At 38.1% G+C, this 18,138-nt stretch overlaps 1 protein-coding gene across 3 annotated transcripts in view; it reads right to left on the reverse strand.

Moving 5' to 3' along the window:
* Positions 1–18,138, reverse strand: part of srgap2 (SLIT-ROBO Rho GTPase activating protein 2) — a 101,439-nt gene that overhangs the window by 43,498 nt on the left and 39,803 nt on the right. For 2 of the 3 annotated variants that reach the window (XM_056234126.1, XM_056234124.1), the window contains exon 3: positions 1,165–1,357. In XM_056234126.1, the coding sequence (XP_056090101.1) occupies positions 1,165–1,357 (193 nt within the window). Of the gene's footprint in view, positions 1–1,164; positions 1,358–4,750; positions 4,872–18,138 lie in introns of those variants that run through there. The other variant, XM_056234125.1, reaches the window with a different exon arrangement.

Below are 18,138 nucleotides of genomic sequence, written 5' to 3' on the forward strand. Positions count from 1 at the left end.
GGGGCAAAACCGCCAGAAAGAAACCTGTCGAGGTACGCATAGCCCCTGGAAAACAACTCAAAACCAGTCCAACCTATTTACACAGCAAGCACAAAAGGATTACAATATGTTACCAAAAAGCATGGACCGTTGGGAGTTACAAAAGCACCTTGATAAATGTTAATGCAAGCAAATATTTTGCTTTATAATGGTCAGGAAGTTTGATGTAGACAAGGGAAAGACACTATTGTTAGCGTCATAAAGGTTCTGACCACAGAGATCCGTTTAGACAGTATAACACTGATTAATAGGCTCTCCCGCAGCATATCCTGTGATAACGACTGCTGCGAGACTGCATCATTCTCATAGCTCGCTAGTTGGTATCAGGAAACCTTCATTCATTTAATGCCAGGTCTTCAGCATAATTGCCACTTGCCTTTCTACGCAACCGAGCTATAAAAACCCTGGTAAACCTGCTCAAAGTCAAGCTCTAAATATGAAAATAATATCAAGGCCACTTAAAATACTGTTTTGTTTCACACAAAACAACAAAATTAGATTATAAGCTAATATTGTCAATCAGACACTATAATATAAACATGTGTATCTTAAGTAAAAACATTAATGTTCTTTACTTGCTTTTATACAGCATAATAACTCTAACCACTACAGTATCAGGATCAAATATGGGTCACTGGAACAGAACCAAGGACTTCCAAGAAAATACTTGACTTTATTCCACGATCAAAATCCCCACTGCTATCTAATCAGAGATGTGAGACAAGCCTCTTATATAACAGCAGGGTCTTGTGAAAGCCTCAAAAGACTTACTGTATTTACATGGTCTGAAGCTGATTCATCATCATCCTGACAAACAAGGAGACTCTGTTTAAGCCTACACACTAAAATATGAGTGGTTACGGAAGATTTTAATGAATTTATCTTGAAAAAGCACAAAATTAAGTGTTGACTAAATATCACATGACCCTGGTGAGAGTTTACTCAACAGTCTCGACTTTCACTGCACTTGACTCTTATGTAATCAGAAGTGTGTGTGAGAGAGAGGAAAAAAAGCCTGCATAAACATATTGAGTTCAAACTGCACACAGGTAACGGCATGGATCACCAGAATATGATTTATCAGCAAAAACAACTTAAAGGAAACAAAGCCAAATGTTCTCTTACTTAAATTGAGGGTCCTTTGTGTACCGTGTCTTGGCCAGGAACCTCTCGGCTAGTTTCTCTAGGTTGCGGGAATAGTCCATCTCGATCTCTGCCTTCTTGCGGAAGAAGTCCTGCAGGTCCTGCAGGAGTTGCACACGGATCTCACATTGCTGGTCCAAACACTTAAGCTGCTCCACCAACTGGGCTCGGATCTCTGCCAATCAGAGAAGAAGAAGAAGATGCAGAGTTATTGCAGTACTTCATACTCTGGTTATGCATAAAAGTGCTTAGTGTTATTCGTTAATTCTGTAAAAATGATGAAAATTTCATTATCTCTAAATTGTTTTAGTGTTTTTAGTCTTTTATGTTCACCAAGGCTGGATTTTTTTAAACAATAATATTGTGAAATATTATTACAAATGACAATAACTGTTATCTATTCTCATATATGTTAAAAGTAATTTAATCCAGTGATGGCAAAGCTGGATTTTAAGCAGTCATTACTTCAGTCTTCAGGTGTCACATAATCCTTTAGGAATCATTCTAATATGCTAATTTTTGGTGCTCAAGTCAAGAAAACAGTTGTGCTGCTTACAGTTTTTTTGAACTAAAATTTCAAAACCATAATGCCATTTATCTAAAAGCACCCATTTCACTAAACTATAAACACTATTCCCCTGTTTTGACACATTAGTCTAAAACTCTACACACAAATCCCTTCATTTCTCATTGCCTACACCATGTGGTCATTTAGAAAGCACTAGCATTCAGTATTGTTCTCTCAAGTCAGCACAGCTTCAGCTCACTTAGCACACAACTCCCCAGCTGAAATAACTAAGAGTCACAATTGAACAGAACACACATCAATCAGATCCTTCAAAAGATAGATAAAAGGTTATAAAATCCTCTATAAAAGATAAAAATCAGGTTACTGAGTGTTGGAACAATGGATCCACAGAGAAATTAAGCAATAGGTCGAGGAGGGAGAGGAAGAGGAAGAGGAAGGAGGAGGAGGAGGAGTAGGAGGAGGAAAGAGGAAGTAGGAAGGAGGAAGGAGGAGGGAGGAGGAGGAGGAAGAAGGAGGAAGAAGAAGAGGAGGAAGGAGGAGGGCAAGGGCAAGAAAACAAGCAGTCTCGGATGAAATTCAAGCCACTTTAGTTGACCATGTCCTTGTCCATGGTATCACTATGAGGGAGGCTGGGCAACGAGTAAAGCCAAACTTGAGTCGCTTCACCGTCGCCTCCATCATCAGAACCTTCAGGGAGGTGTGGTGGCAAACAAAATTCTATCACTGAATAAGAGACAAACATTTCCAATTGTCTTTGATGAGGTTTATTTTCTTGCAAGAAAAGGCCAGCAGTCGTACAGTCACACAGAGTGGCAGCAGAGTGAGACAGAAAAGAGTGTGACAGCATCCTTCCTCTTTTATAGTCTTGACTCCCAGAATGTTATCTCTAGGCCAATGATTGTATTTCAACCATACGTGGATCATTCTTAGACTTGTTCATCATATTGTATCCTTGAGTGGAGGCCCTCCTGTCACGTACCAACACTCTTTACCATTCCAATACAATTTATTTATTTATTTTTGGACAGGGACAATGCAAAATATACATTAACCTTAGAGAGGAGAGATGCATTTTACCAGGTTGTAGCACTTGTGCTAATTTCCACCTGTAGTTCCTGGGCAGGCTGATGTCAATAAATACGCATATTAAAAATACATTATAGACTTTCACATACACATCAATTACAATACATTATGATAATTCATATTAGAATAAGGTTTGTGTGTGCTCTTTTACTATCATATGATGCTCACACACGTCTTATGCAAGTAAATATAAAAAATATATATACATATATATATATTTGTGTGTATGTTGTACTGTGTAGTACATGAATGAATCAAATTGTGCCAATGTATCCATTGTGGGGGGGAATCACAAGCAACATAACTTGCCAGTTTTGGAAATGTTGTTTTTAATTTATTGCACCAGTGTGTAAGACTATATTGTAGTGTGTGTATTTTTGAGGGCTTGTGTGTCCAGTCTGAGGGAAAAATTTTGGTTTTTCAGCAAGAGTGAATGGTTTTGAGTGTAGAGCTTCACTTTGACCTGAAAATAGAATGTTTGGGGAATTGGGTGCGATGTTATGGATTTGTGTTTACTGTTTTGAGAATTCGAGGCATAGTTTCAAGAAATGTGTTTAAGCAATCGAGAAAAACTGTAATATTTTTGTTACATCTTTTCAGGATACTCATTTACCGTCACTTTTGATCAATTGCCAAATAAAAGTATACACTTCTTTTAAAAATATTACTGAACCCAGGCTTTAGAATGGTATTGTATTCAAGCTCAAATATTTGCAAAGTGTCAAAAATGTACTTTTAGCATGGACCCTACGCGATCATCATCAGATGTGACTTGTGCGTCTTTTTCCTAAGAGGAAATTTGGAAATTATAAATTAATCTAGGATGCCTCACGTTGTTTAGTTTTTCTTTAAAACTCCATGTGGAAACACATGTGGAATATTCCTCGCATTAAGCCACCAAAATGATACTCATTTTGCATGAACCACTCAACAATGCATGAACAAAATCATGTTTTTGCTGTAATTAACTTTAGCTTTGTAATAGAGAACATGCATTTCTTTATAAAATGCACACACAAAAATAAGGAAACTCACCCTCTATGGACGCAAGTTCATTTTGGACACTCTGCAAATGTTGCAAATTCTAAACTTGTTTTTTACCATAACTATGCAATGGAAACTCAATTGAAATGCAAAAAGCATGTAAATATTTCATCTGGGACTGCTTACTACATCAAAAAAACGATCATATTCTGATTCAGGCAGAAAAAATCCTTTACCCACATTTCACAATCTAGTCTATGCTGCTCTAACCTAGTTCCTCAAAACAAAGTAAAAAATAACTGGTGGAGAGACATTTCAACCTTCTATGCAAAAAAAACGAACCTTATGAAGAAGTTATCATTAAGTAAATTTTAAACTTTAACACTAAAACGCTTCTCAAGAGACTGGAGAATAATACATGGGATCAAGAGATTTACAGAGGTCCATCATGCACGCGCACACACACACACACACACACACACACACCCCTACACACCTTCAGATAGTTTATCCAAGCTTATCACTTTTCATTTCCGTTGCCTCTCTCACTCTGTCTCTCTTTCACCATGTCCAACATCCGCCGAGCACTCAAGCATGGCTCCAAATTAATTTACCCCGCTCAATCCCGACAGCCTAATGAAATATTGAATTATGATGTTTATGTGAGCTCTTGGGAACTCTGGAACTATGGATACTTGTCCTGCATACCAAAGCTCTGATTAAAAAAACATAATGCCATTGCTCTTAGTTTAGAAGCAAGTTCTGCCATACAGCAGGTGAACTATTCAAAACAATGCAGAATCCTTTATCCAAACAGGGAAGACTATAAACTAGCACATATATTTCATTGTTTACAGCTGCGGGATCACATTTCATTTGATGTACTGATGCCAAGTCTTGGGTCAGCTGTCAAACCAGTGTTTCAAGTGACAAGAAAACACACTGAAAAGGTCAGAGAATCAACAGTACCTTTGCATTTCCTGCTGTAGAGAAATCTGATGACTTTTGCCTCCATATGTTCTAAATTTTCCAGCCCGGAGAAGAGAGGAGACCAGCGGGGTGTGACAGTCCCAGGGCTATGATACCCAACTGTCCCGACTCTATTGTGCTTTTGCGCTGAGAGCACACTTTCACTCTGACATCACACAGAAGTGGGATTTCCACAGCCTCTGTGTCTCAGTCAAGTCAAACACAACAAAGTTCGACAAAGTGGGCTTTTCCTACTTCTCATTGTGATGATTTTTAGTACATGACTATATCACAAGACAGCCCTAATCTGAAAAGCCAACATGTGTCAATACAACTGACACGTGTAATTTTCTGCCCTCTGTATAATTTAAGATGATGTGAAATGAGTCAGTGCCACATTGTAATGCCTCAGCTCTCAAAAGGAGCCCTGTAATTTTAGCAGAGGCAGATCGTCTCCAAACACGCACAGACAAAACATGGTCAATATAGCAGTCAGGCCTTCATGGGCTTAATATTTCAATTATGAGCTCATTGTTGCTTTTTTATTGAGATGTAGACACAATAACCAGGGGTTTTCTAAATACTGTTTTTTAGCAATCATAGGATTATATCACAATTATTTTACATTTTCTATTGATCATGGTAGCAGTAACTCAACAAATGATAACCAAATGATGGAGTAAAGTACGATAACTAGCATTTATCTACACATGTAGTGCAGACAAGCACATTTTTGGCATTTTAAAAAGTTGATTTAAGTGTCTAGATCACACTGGTGGTGGAGTGATACTGATGTTCTTGTGGCTGTATATGTGTTCATTCATGTCTATGTGTAAACCAAACCCTCTTAGCTGGCAAGGCTTTCAGCCCTTAGGTGACTGGTTAGGTGAATGGCATGAAGCCAACAGGGCTGTGTCGGGCTAGGGAAAGAAACCGAGGAATAGATCTAATGACAGCACATTAAGCAAGACTCCACTGGAAAAGTAAAACAATAATATAAAAGTATAATCTGAACTGTTTGTGCTGAATGCAATACAAGCTAGAACAAGCACCACGACTAATTAACTCAGGATCAGTTGAAGTGATATACACTCCTCTCTGTATAGAGATGTAGGAAGAGCAGTAAACGCCATCATCACTGTCATCAACAGCAGGAAGAGTATAATCTAACCACACTCACAGGGAAACTCAAGTCAGATGTTCTACATTTGTCTCTGGGGCTCATAAAATGTTTTCTATGTCTGAGAAACACTGCTACCATTTCTCTGGCCATCCTGCTTTTCTGCATCTATACTAGAAAAACCTTTAAAATGCCCGGAGTGAAAAGAACAAACAGAAATCCTTGAAAAGCTAAAAATATTGCACTCAAAAACTCTCTTTAGCTCCATATCCACCTCCCACAGGCTGACTGAACACTTTTTGTTGCACACTATAAATTATTAATTAAAAAAAAAAAACTTTCCAATTACAGAATGCCCCTCAAACATTTCCCTTAGTCCTTGGGCCAGAAACATACACATTTAAAAAATAATTTATATAGGCCTAATGGATTTATCATTTAGAAATTGTAATGATAGATAGATAAGGATAGATAGATAAGGATAGATAAGGATAGATAAGGATAGATAAGGATAGATAGATAAGGAGAGATAAGGATAGATAGATAAGGAGAGATAAGGATAGATAGATAGATGGATAAGGATAGATAGATAGATAGATAGATAGATAGATAGATAGATAGATAGATAGATAGATAGATAGATAGATAGATAGATAGATAGATAGATAGATAGATAGATGGATAGATGGATAGATGGATAGATGGATAGATAGAACTTTTTCACTCTGAATCAACAAACAAGGACAATTGACCTTGATTCAAATGACCTGTTTCCTTGAGAAGTTAGGTGAGCATGTCATAAACATTAAAGAGACACAAAAGATTAAACGATCTAAGAGTAATCGGACAGCAATGACCCCTGCCTCTTTGAGTGAGCATTTGCTGAACAAGCATTATATAATGATCTAATTTCATGGCTACATGGCAGTCTTTGCGAGACAGCTGTTGGCGAGAGGGCAGCAAAGCTCTGTCTGGGACCTTCATTATAAGACAGAGCCAAACACAGTAGTAAGCCAAACACACAGTGTTGAGTAATACCTGCTGGTCCCCGAACAACAATCACAGCTACCTGCTGAGATATCTGCTCAGTCAGGGTATTACAGAGCCATGCATTATTGATTATACTGCCTCTAACTAATAGGAAGGGCGGGAGTGAGCAAAACAGATTGACCGAAGCTGGCACTGGATAAAGGACTGAAAGATAATCATGGGAAGACAAAAGACAACATGTCACTGACCCATATATTATGAAAAATGCTATACAAATTATCTGAACTTCTAAGGACTACGGTTTGATGTCCAGAGTGGCCATGAACATCGGGGGTCTGCAATCTAATGGTGCTGTCTCTTCAAGGCCAAATCAATCCTCCTCCCATCCTCATCCCAGCTGTCACTTTGCTCATTTCCCTGAGAGCATCTCAGCCGGGTCCCCTAAAAACCCCACCCCAAATCTGTCATATCTCATTACAAGCCCTGGCTAAGGGCTCCAAACTCCAGGCTTGTCGCCAGAGCTTTAAAAGCAAAGAGATAGAAATCACCAGGAGGTAGACGGCAAGACTGCTGTCCTCAAAAACAGAGGCCACGCTTGAAGTTCGTGAACGCTGGGGTGCCATGGTGACTAAGCAGACGAGATTAGTGTTTATAGTGCCACTCCGAAACCTCAAAGAGCTTGAGGACAACACTAACAGGGAGCAAAAGAGGGGTTAAAAGTGTTGTGCATGTGAAATCAACACACAAACAGCCCAGGAAGTCTGTTGTTTTGCCATTAGTCATCCTCACACAGTTGGTAAGTAGATGTCTTAGGGATTCACCGCCAGGCAAACACTCTGACGCATTCAGATAATCGTAAATTAAAGACATCTAAGTACACTCCTTCTCCTGTGCTCTCCCTTCCCGCAGTTCATATCACTGCAGACAACAAACATCAACATGTTTCAATCTGTTTTATTGGTTAGTTCATCCAAACTTTTAAAATGTGTCATCATTTACTCATGTCATTGCCAATGTTTTTTCTTGTCCACAATGAAAGTCAGTCGATTGTCAGCCATTGACTTTCAATTGTATGGACATTTAAAAAAAAAAAATGTTTTCAAAATATTTTCTTTTGTAGAAAACAAAAGAAGATATTTTGAAAACATTTTTTTTTAAATTGACATTTGTAGATAAATGCTAGTTATCGTACTTTACTCCATCATTTGGTAATCACACAGGTTTGGTACAACATAAGGGTGAGAAAACGATGACAGACTCTTAATTTTTGGGTGATTTTCCAGAAACGGAAAAAGAAATCACTTGGAAAGATATTCCTGAAAAAACTCTTACCAGACAGAAAAATCAAACTGCACATGTAGAGTTTGATCATATCATATCAGCCTTCTCTAACAAACCCCCTAGGTGGATATTCCTTCGGAAAATACGGATCCCAATAAAAGCATGTAGATCAAGCTCTATGAAGAAATGTTAGGCACAGGATGTTGTAATCTCACCCAAACTTTACAGATCATTTTCTTCTCATATGGCTCTAAATATAGTGGCTTGAAGTATTTAGACTTAATCTACATTAAAATTAATGTAAAATTAATTAAATTTAGCATTTGTATCACAGCTGAGATGTGAGAAGATAGCAAGAAAGATACACACATTTGTGTGTAAGTGAAAAAGAGCATTGTGCAGCTCAGAGCAGTGCTATTGTCTCTGTAACTTTTATGGGATACAATAAAAAAAAAAGGCAAATCTGAAAGGGATCAGTTGTTTCCAGGAGGCGGGTTGGATAGTGTACACTACTTGCGTCACTGAAGGCAGCTTGAAGGAAACCATCCATTCATCAGAGCAAACAGGAAGCAGAAGGGAGATGACAGGAAGTCACTTCGTGCAGCCTGCTATAAAGGAAGAGAGAATAAGGATCCAGCTCCACAATGCAAGAGGAATTGGTCTAAAACTCTTGGGAGAATAGGAAGAGCAGCTGGCTGGGATGAGGCCCTGCACCTGAGCACCTCAGCTAAAGTTTGAGGCCAATTGAGAGCCAGAAACTACAGTGAACATTGAGGAAAAGCACTTCCAGTCACATGCGGTAGAGTGCTTTGGGTCCCCATTTTGGTCCAGCCATCAATTTATAACACATTTCAGAGGGGTGGACTCTATTAGTTCCAGACATGCCAAACCTAATCCTCAAATGAAAGATGCATTCTTCATTGAAGGAAGGAGAGAACAGGAAATGGGGGGTTCAGTTTCAGGAGAGGTGGAGGGAATGATAAGAATTGAAAGAAGAGAAAAATAGCCAAATTCTTTTGCTTCACCCACTGACCAACATTTCCCTCATTGTATGCTGAATTTCCCCACCCTTTAAAACCCCTTGACATGAAAATGTTAGTTTTTTGGATTTTTCTCCTAAAAATAAATAAAAAAATCAGATTTTACCTGAGTTCGCAATCTCTTTAAAGTTGAATGAAACAGAAGTTACGCTAGTCTTTTATTCCCTATTGTGACATATTTACGAGTAAATGGATTCTCCAAAAGGAAAAAAAATGTAGGGCGGAATTTTGTTCATTGGGAATTGATTGGATTGCTGGATCATTGTCATTAGCTATAGCTGTGATCTTGTGACAGGTTGTCCCGCCCTCGCACCATTAAACACATCTTTAGAGACAAATTGTAGTTGCAAGAGAGGAGGAAGTTATTTTGATTAAATATTACAAGAATTTTAAATAATAATAATAATAATAATAATAATAATGTGTATGAATAATTAATTTATACCATTGAAGGGCTGAATCAAAACTAATTGACTTATGAAAAAATATACAGCATGACCAGTGTGGTCTGATTCCAGAAATGACTCTTAAAAAAATACAGTAATTTCAACAGGAATCCACACGATCAGGAATTTCCTGTAAGGGTGAAAGATTTCCTCCCGAGGATTTTGTAACGAGTTTAAGTTGGTCACACCGATTCTCCACACTGACCAATAGAAAGCTGCTTGGTTTGAAAGTGACTTGTAGAAACTGTGCTTCGAACACTAGACACTGATAGTTACACTATTGACAACAGATAATAGACTTTTTTTTGCCCACACAATTTTGCTAATGTGAAAATGAACATTATAACTGAAATTAAATTAATCAAAATCAAATCAAATTGAATCTTGTAAATCAAAACCAAATCAAAATAAGAAATCTGTAACAAAACCCATTCCTACCCTTAATACCACCAACTTCTGACTACCAACAGAAAGTATCATTGCGGCAGTGATGCAAACTAAAGCTTACTGATTTAAAGCCTTTATGTCCTACACCTACTTTCTGTTTCAATAGGAAATATATTAACAAAGGTGTAAAAAAAATAGCGCTTGTTAAGCCAATTCATGGGGCCTTTAAATACTTGAAAAGACATAATGATGATTGGATACATCAGTGTGATGATGACACAAAATCAGGACATAGAAAGTAGGAGGAGGAGGAAAATTACTCTGGTTAGCTTCAAATTATTAAATTCAATGACTGAATGCTACTTCTAGAGCAGTATGGGACCATTATATGCTTTCATACTGATGAAGGAGAGATTCATTTATGATTAGTTGCTTTGTAAGGACCATTTCAAGGATCTTGTTCCATGACTCTAATTGTGTGCAAAGAGACAGAAGAAGTGGAAAAAGAGAGAAAGGCACATGAATGACACCACATTGACACACCAGCACAGACTATACCAATGAACATCAGAATGAATAGATAAAAAGGGACACGATTCCATTAGAGAGCAGCTGTCAGGACTAAATAAACATCTCCTTGGTAGAACAAAAGAAGGATGAAGGGTGCGATTGTGTGTATGTGTGGTTCAAAAATAAACTCAAGCTGACAGAACATTATCATAGCCTTCATTCTCCCCAATTTCCATAATCAAACCCGTTACTGTGGAAACCACGTAGTATATAAATGGTAAGGGACGGGAGATTGAAAATCAAAACCTCTCGCTGAACTCCCTTGATTAATCATTAAAACATTTAAAGGAGATAATTGCTTTATGATGGCGACCCATATTTCCTCCTCCCCGGCTAGACTATTTCAGTGTGGATCAGGAAACACAGCGTGGGTTTTCCTTGAGGATAGACTATTGGGAAAAGGCTCCATCTACACAGCTGACGTTACTCAATGAGAGCCAATGGGGTGGAAAAACTGTTGTCACCTACTCATCTGTACAAAACGAGGAGAGTTCACACATGTACACATATTTAACAGGATTCTGTCTCTTTTAACACCTTCAGAACAGGAATAATGGAAACCATAAACAACATGGTGGACACAATGGATGCAGCATCTGTTCTGACAGTAAATTTGTTGAAATTAATGAAATAATTCCATTTGTTTTCCATTTACAATCAAACTAGCTAAGTCCCATGAGCAAAAGTGACATTGTACAATTACTATAGAGAGAAAATATTTTGATTCAGAACCTTCATAAATTAAATACAAACATAAAAAAGCAACAACAAAAAACATACAAACCTTTTGCACATTCTTTATTCATCATTTTGTAGAAGTAGAGTTAAAGACCCCCTGTGGTGAAAATCAAGCTTTTAATGTTGTTTATGTCTATGTGGTGTTTTTAATTTGCTTTAAGACAAACCGTGTAAATTTATGTCAACACCATTGCTGAGTATTTTCTCCTTAAAACTGCAGTGAACCAAATACGGTCTCAAAAATGCAGTTTGAAATCGCTGGTGTTTCTGATGTCACAAACTAACCAATCACGTCAACCGTGTGATCGTCAACGAGTGGATCTCTCAACTGTCGTGAGTGAGTGGGGACGGGGCTAATTTGCATATTCCTATAACCGCGTATACTAAATACATTCAAGCTATTTTTTGGCATGACGACTTTTTTTTTTCAAGGAAAAAACGTTGAAATGTTTCATTTTGCTGATCACTAACTCGTAAACACGAACTTTCCAGGAAGACTTGAAAGCACTCATCTCTATTCCTAATTAAATTCCCTGAACCTGGTAATCAAGATATTTAGGAATACTGTAAACTTACAGGAAAGTGTGTTGGGGCAGGTTGGAGCTACACTCTGCAGGATAGTGGCCCTCCAGGAGCAGGATTGGACACCCATGCCCTAGAACAACATATCAAACTCCATAAAATTGCTCCATTGTGCGCAATATTCAAAAATTTAATTTAGGTCGTTATGCACTGATGATCTTTACTTCCTGATTATGTTAACTTCTGCAACCAAATTAATGAGTAACTGAGTTGGACTTGAGAACCAGAACAGTCCAATTTGGGAACCAATCATTCTGGTTTCATGATCTAGAAGAAATTATTTACTGAAAAGATACAACTCAAAGGAATGATTAACTCAGCAATCCAAAATTGCTATTACTCTAATGAAATATGCTATATGGTACTTTTTCCTCCTTTTAAAGCTTGACATCCCCATTCACTTTTACTATATTGAAAATAACTTGATTTTCTACAAATTTTCTCCTCTAGTGTTCCACTAGGGAAAGAAAGAAGTACCCTAATTAAGAAGTAAATAATGACATTTTGGGGTGAATTATCATTTTAAGCTGCCAGTTTGCAGAGTACCTAAAGAGATCAGTTCATTATTTGATGGCACAGGTTCAGGGCATTCCACAAAAGCTCCATTGAAAACATCTGGGGGACAGAGGGTGGTTCTTCTAGCCCAGTAAGTTTTGTCAGGAATAGACCAAAGGGGAGTACGCCCAGCGGGGTGGAATTCCTCCCATAAAGCCCAGCTCTGTACTAGAACTATACTGGGATGTTAACCTACATCAGGCTTCTACGGTCCATCCCAGAATCGCTCAGTAGGTCATGTTATACCACATGAAGAAAGAGGAAGTGAGTGAGTGAAACAGACAAAGATGGCTAAAAAGAAGAACTTTGTTATCAAAACTAGCAGATTCCATTTCCTAGTCTAGTCTTGTTTGCTGAGGCCTCAGGCCAGACTTGCTCTGGGCATGAGTGGAGGGGAAATTCTTTGGCTGTTAGAAAAACAGGAGTCAACCGTTACTCCAACTGCAAGCCGGTGCAGAGCCAGCGACGATGCCTGCCACAAACTTTCTCAAGGTTGAAATTCCTTCAGTCTCGCTTTCTTCATTCATGCAACATTGGCTTTTATAATCTAATGCCAGGGACTGTGGCTGAACTTCTCCAATTAGCGATTGGCACATGGTTTGGTTAACACTTTCAGCAGTCCATTTACAAACAGCGACTGCTGAAGAACAAACTATTAAGCAGTCATCAGGGTCGTTAAACAGCTCATGTGCTCATCTGGCTCCTTGAGACTGCTTTCAAAGTTAAAACCAACTTGAAACGGCTTTTGCAATACATGAAACAGGACACTCAAACAAAAGACAAAATAGTGAGCTTCTGGGACTATTGGATTCAGTGCTATTGGAATTGATTAGAATGTAAAAGTGGGTGTTCCATCCTAAATGCAACTTGTATCCACATTAGAGGAGGATTTTTTATCATAATGTGGAGGCTTTTGGTCAAGCTCATCCTCAGGTGTATTTTGACCAATGGCAATGCTTAACTGCTTTTCAAAATCTATCATTATTTGCTATTGTTGCTGCGACTTTGGTTACATTAATGTTGACCTTCACTAAAGTACTGCATTAACTACTGGTATACTTTTAGGAAGGCTGCATACCTACAACAGCAGCAGAAAACATAGCAGTTTGGTTTTTGGTATACACTGACACTAAAAGTCAAATCAGAGTTGGAGCAAGATATCACATTTTGATTAAATATAATGAAGACATTTTTTTCTATATGAGATGAATAATACGTCTTTACTGATATTTTTGATAAAGTGTCATGCATTTTTTATTAATAAAAGGTTTCATTTCTTTTTTTTTTTAAATCTGACTTTGACCCAAACTTTTTAAACATTCCTATAATGAAACAACCCAAGGAAGCATCATAGACTGAACAGGCAGCAAAAACACTTAAAACCCATGTTTCAGTCAAGTTTGTGCATCTTTTAATTTGAACATTTCTGTTGTGCCAACAACCAAACAGGCTTTGAGATCACACAGCACAGCTAGGTGAGTGACATCAGCATACTCATTTTGCTATCAGTGACATCGCTGGAAGAGAAGCAGAGCCAATTAGCTCAGCAGATGATGGGTTGCTTAATAGACAGAGAACGAGAGGGGAGAAACGTGTGCCATTGAACATAAGATAAGAATTATATAAGATTTCTTTCCCTCGTGGTATTTCATCAGAATATTCTTATTTAATGGAAAAAATGAATGTGATGAATGTCATTGTAGTCTGTAGGCTCTGTATGTTTTTTTTTTTTTTTTTTCATTTGATGGTAAAGAATGGGGAAAAAAGAGATTATTCTCCAATAGACTGACACCAAGACCAAAGCATTAACAAAGCAAACTGGGGAAAGAAATCAGCTCTTTAGCCTTAACCTGTAAAAAAATTGATTTCAAAGTCCTGGCCACAAATTCTGGCTCATTTGTTGATCTTGTACTATATGAAACCTTAAATGGTTCACAAAAAAAAAAAAAAAAATCTGTCATTATTTACTGGAATGACTTGAGACAAGGTGAGTAAATAATGACAGAATTTTCATTTACTGGTGAAATATCCCTTCAAAACTGCTTAACTTGGCTAGAAGGTTTTATTTTTACAGATTACCTGTGTTGTCAGAGAAAATTGTTAGTTTCTGTGACATATATTCATTTCAGGATAGCAGGAAGAACTGGTGGTTGCATCAAAGTGTCTGGTTAACTGGTTAACTACGTCTTTTCCCCCATTTCCAGCCTCCTCCATCCTACCTTTAAAACACTAATGTATTTTTCCTTTCCATTTAGAACAATTAGGGCTGAGATCACATGAGAGCCCCGGCCATCTTCAATCAAATCATTAAAGGAAATGCTTCCATCCTTCCATCTCCCCCTGCCATGAGAATAAACGTTCAAATTTACCAGCTCCACACTTCTGACAATCAACCAATGAGAAAACAGAATTTTCCTCTTAATTGAAACAGTGTTTATGTTAAGAACAGAATACTAGCGTACTGCTAACTACATTTCTTACAGAATGTTTATATAGCTAAAGATAGAAGTGTTTTGCTTTTATAAAATATTTAAATATTAAATAAAATATTTAAAATAGCATATATGTTAAAAATAGTATTGGTTTGTTTGATCAACAAAAACAAACAAAAAAATCAACAAAATTTGGTAGGAAACTGCAAAAATAGCAGTAGTATGGTGGTTTGCCAATCTGAACACAGCCAGCAGACTGTTTCGTACTACATGCATACAGAATTGTTCTTAAAGAGCAAACATGAGCTGTTGATCTGCTTTTGGTTGTAATAATGAGTTGACCTTCTGTCAGTCTTTAGGGCTTGTTTCACTGGTGCCACTTCCTTACCTCACCCAGCTTCACCAGCCCTCCACAGACCCAGTGCCATGAGCGGACACGGCCATCTGTGCTGCAGTCTGGTCCCCTGCTCCTTTCTCCAGTGTGCCATGTACTGCATCGCTCCGTCTAAAACCAACCAGCCATCTGGCAAGACAGATACCGTAGCCAGGAATTACGGGATGGCATACTGAGGCTCCCTCAGACTAATATACCATGGCCAGGTTAGCACTGAAAAGGTGCCGGAAAATCTAATAATGAACTAATTAAAATCCTTAGAGAGTATCAGACTGTACAGAGGGGATTATTCCAGAGACAACCATTGATATTACTGGGGGGTTGCTCATAAAGACTGCTAAGGGGGTTTCACAGTTTGAATATGAATGTCTATAGACAAAAAATGTGTGTTTTTTTTAAGAAGTGAGAGGGAAGAAAAGATGAAAAAGCTAACATTTGCCAAAAAATTGGTTCAGCACTGACCTCAAAAGAGAGTGATAAATATATGCATGATATATAAATGAATTACATATTTAAATAGGCTAACTTCTTATCTAGGTTTGTCAGTACTACTGGTACCAGTCGATACTTTAAAGGGGTCATATAATGGTACATGCACTTTTACAAGTTGATTGTACTGAAATGTGTGTTGGCCATGCCTGTACACAACCATCATAAAATGATAAAAATCCATCCAGTGTTTTTGTTTTAATCTCCTTATATGTTTTCCCCTGTCTCAAATCAAGCCGTTCGACCTTGTGACGTCACACGCTCGGAAGCCCCTCCCACGATTGTTGATTGACAGCAACGTTTCAACACAGACCCGCCCTCGCTCGTGAGGGAGCTGTCAATCGTAGTCTGCGCGGACCAGCACGGTCATTGTTGATATGCTGGAGCACTGTCTATGAGCAGAATGGCGTCTAAGCGATTGTGGTGTTCTGTTCTTGGGTGTAATAACGAACACAGCGGTCATTTTAATGTTCCTAAATCCGAACCGCTGAAGACGCAGTGGCTGAGTTTGTTTTCGAAGGGAATATTCCCCACGAGCAACGTCAATGCTCTCATCTTTACGCGAATCATTTCTCACCAGACTGCTTTATAAACGAGGGTCAGTATAAAGCTGGTTTTGCTAAGAAGCTACTCATGAAAAAAGGATCGGTACCAACTATTCGTGTTCCTGCTGAACCTCTAGAACAACTGAAGTGTGTGTAACGTTTTATTAAACTTTATATTAATATTTATATTAATCTTTGCAAATCGCTAGCTGCACGCTTCACAATGAATGCGTCTAAGGTTTACACTTAGGGTACATTACGGCATGTTTTCTATGTATGATGTTCTCAATATAATTCATAATCCCACGTTTATACTGAACAACGCGTTATGGTTATTGTGTTACAAACGGTGTACGCACAGAACAGAGGGCCGGGGTGAGCAAAGCTCATTATCATTTAAAGTCATATACACTGAAACGGCGTGCTGAAAACAGAGCTGTTTTTGACCAAGTAAAATAAGTGTTTTCTTACAATACTAATGAGAATTTGAAATTAAAGTATATTACAAACTTTTAATTTACACCCTAAAGAATCATACTAGCTTGTACAAAAATGGCATTATATGACCCCTTTAAAAAAGGGGAGGGTTTTGCCCAGCATTTCTCCAGTACCGGTATTACAGAGTACCGGGTAAATTCGGTACCCGCTGATAGACTCTGCTTTTAAAAGTTTCTCGTTCGTGTTTGTTTGAACGCCCTCTGAGCATCAAAGGTTTCTATTTACAGCCTGTTTTTACAAGCTTTGAGCATTGTAGCTAATCACAATCATATCTGTTGAGCGTGTGAAGGCAATGGCCTATCAGAGGTCCTAGTCAGTATGTTAGTCAAATTCCTCTTAACGCTGAAAACTTAATAAATAGAACTTAAAGGTCTGGTTTTTTATGTTTTTACTTGAGCCAATAAGCAACTACACAGCAATGCTCTAAAAATTGCAATGCAACTGCATAGCAAAGTCCTGGAAATCACCCACAACACGCTAGCTGAAAGGTGGTGACTTTTGCATGTGCAAGCAAGCACCACTCATATTTTCATCCAAATTTTTTTTTTTAAACTAGTTGAACTTTATTCTCTATTGGCTAGGGGAATAAAAACAAACCCTCAGCCAATCTTTGTCTGCAATGACAGCTGCCTGAAGAGCTGAAATTTCACATACAGTGATTATCTGCAAGAAAAACTGTTTCTCTGTGAGACTAATGGATAGATTGCTCTATTGAACCCCTCAGCAGTACAGGAAACATCTCTCAAGTACTCAGGTAAGACGTTAACAGATTGAAGCATGAAAAAAGCCAGTGATTTGGAGGAAAAACACAAGGTTTTCACACAAAACACTCCGAGCATTGGGCAGCCACACAGTTCTCACTCCCACCGTCAGGCAACCCAGTACAAACAATTCACACACACACACACACACGCATTTGCAAAACTCCACCAGGAGGCTCGACGAACTTAGACACCGTCACAGTCTGTTTTTCAAATGGCTAACGCATAATAATCAGCTTTGCTGCCAGTCCAGGGATTTTGGAGGGGGCGCATTAATCCAGCAAGCTTTGACAGGAAGTTTCTGGTGCTAAAAATAACAATTCAAATTTGTTTTTCTAAGTGTGACTTAGTAATTGAAACAAAATTCTCAGTATGAAATGGGTAATTTGACTAAGGTTCCTTCATGGGTATATTTCAGAAAGAAATGTGTTATGCAGTAAAAATAAAGCAAAGCTTTACGCTTGACTTAGACAAACAGTGGGTGGCACATCCACAATAAATAATAAATACACAAGGCTGAGGATTTTCAGGGTGCACTGTCACTTACAGAGACAATTGAG

Source organism: Rhinichthys klamathensis, unplaced genomic scaffold (assembly GCF_029890125.1).
Source record: "Rhinichthys klamathensis goyatoka isolate OS25496 unplaced genomic scaffold, OSU_Roscu_1.1 h1tg000390l_1, whole genome shotgun sequence".
Classification (NCBI taxonomy): Eukaryota; Metazoa; Chordata; class Actinopteri; order Cypriniformes; family Leuciscidae; genus Rhinichthys; species Rhinichthys klamathensis.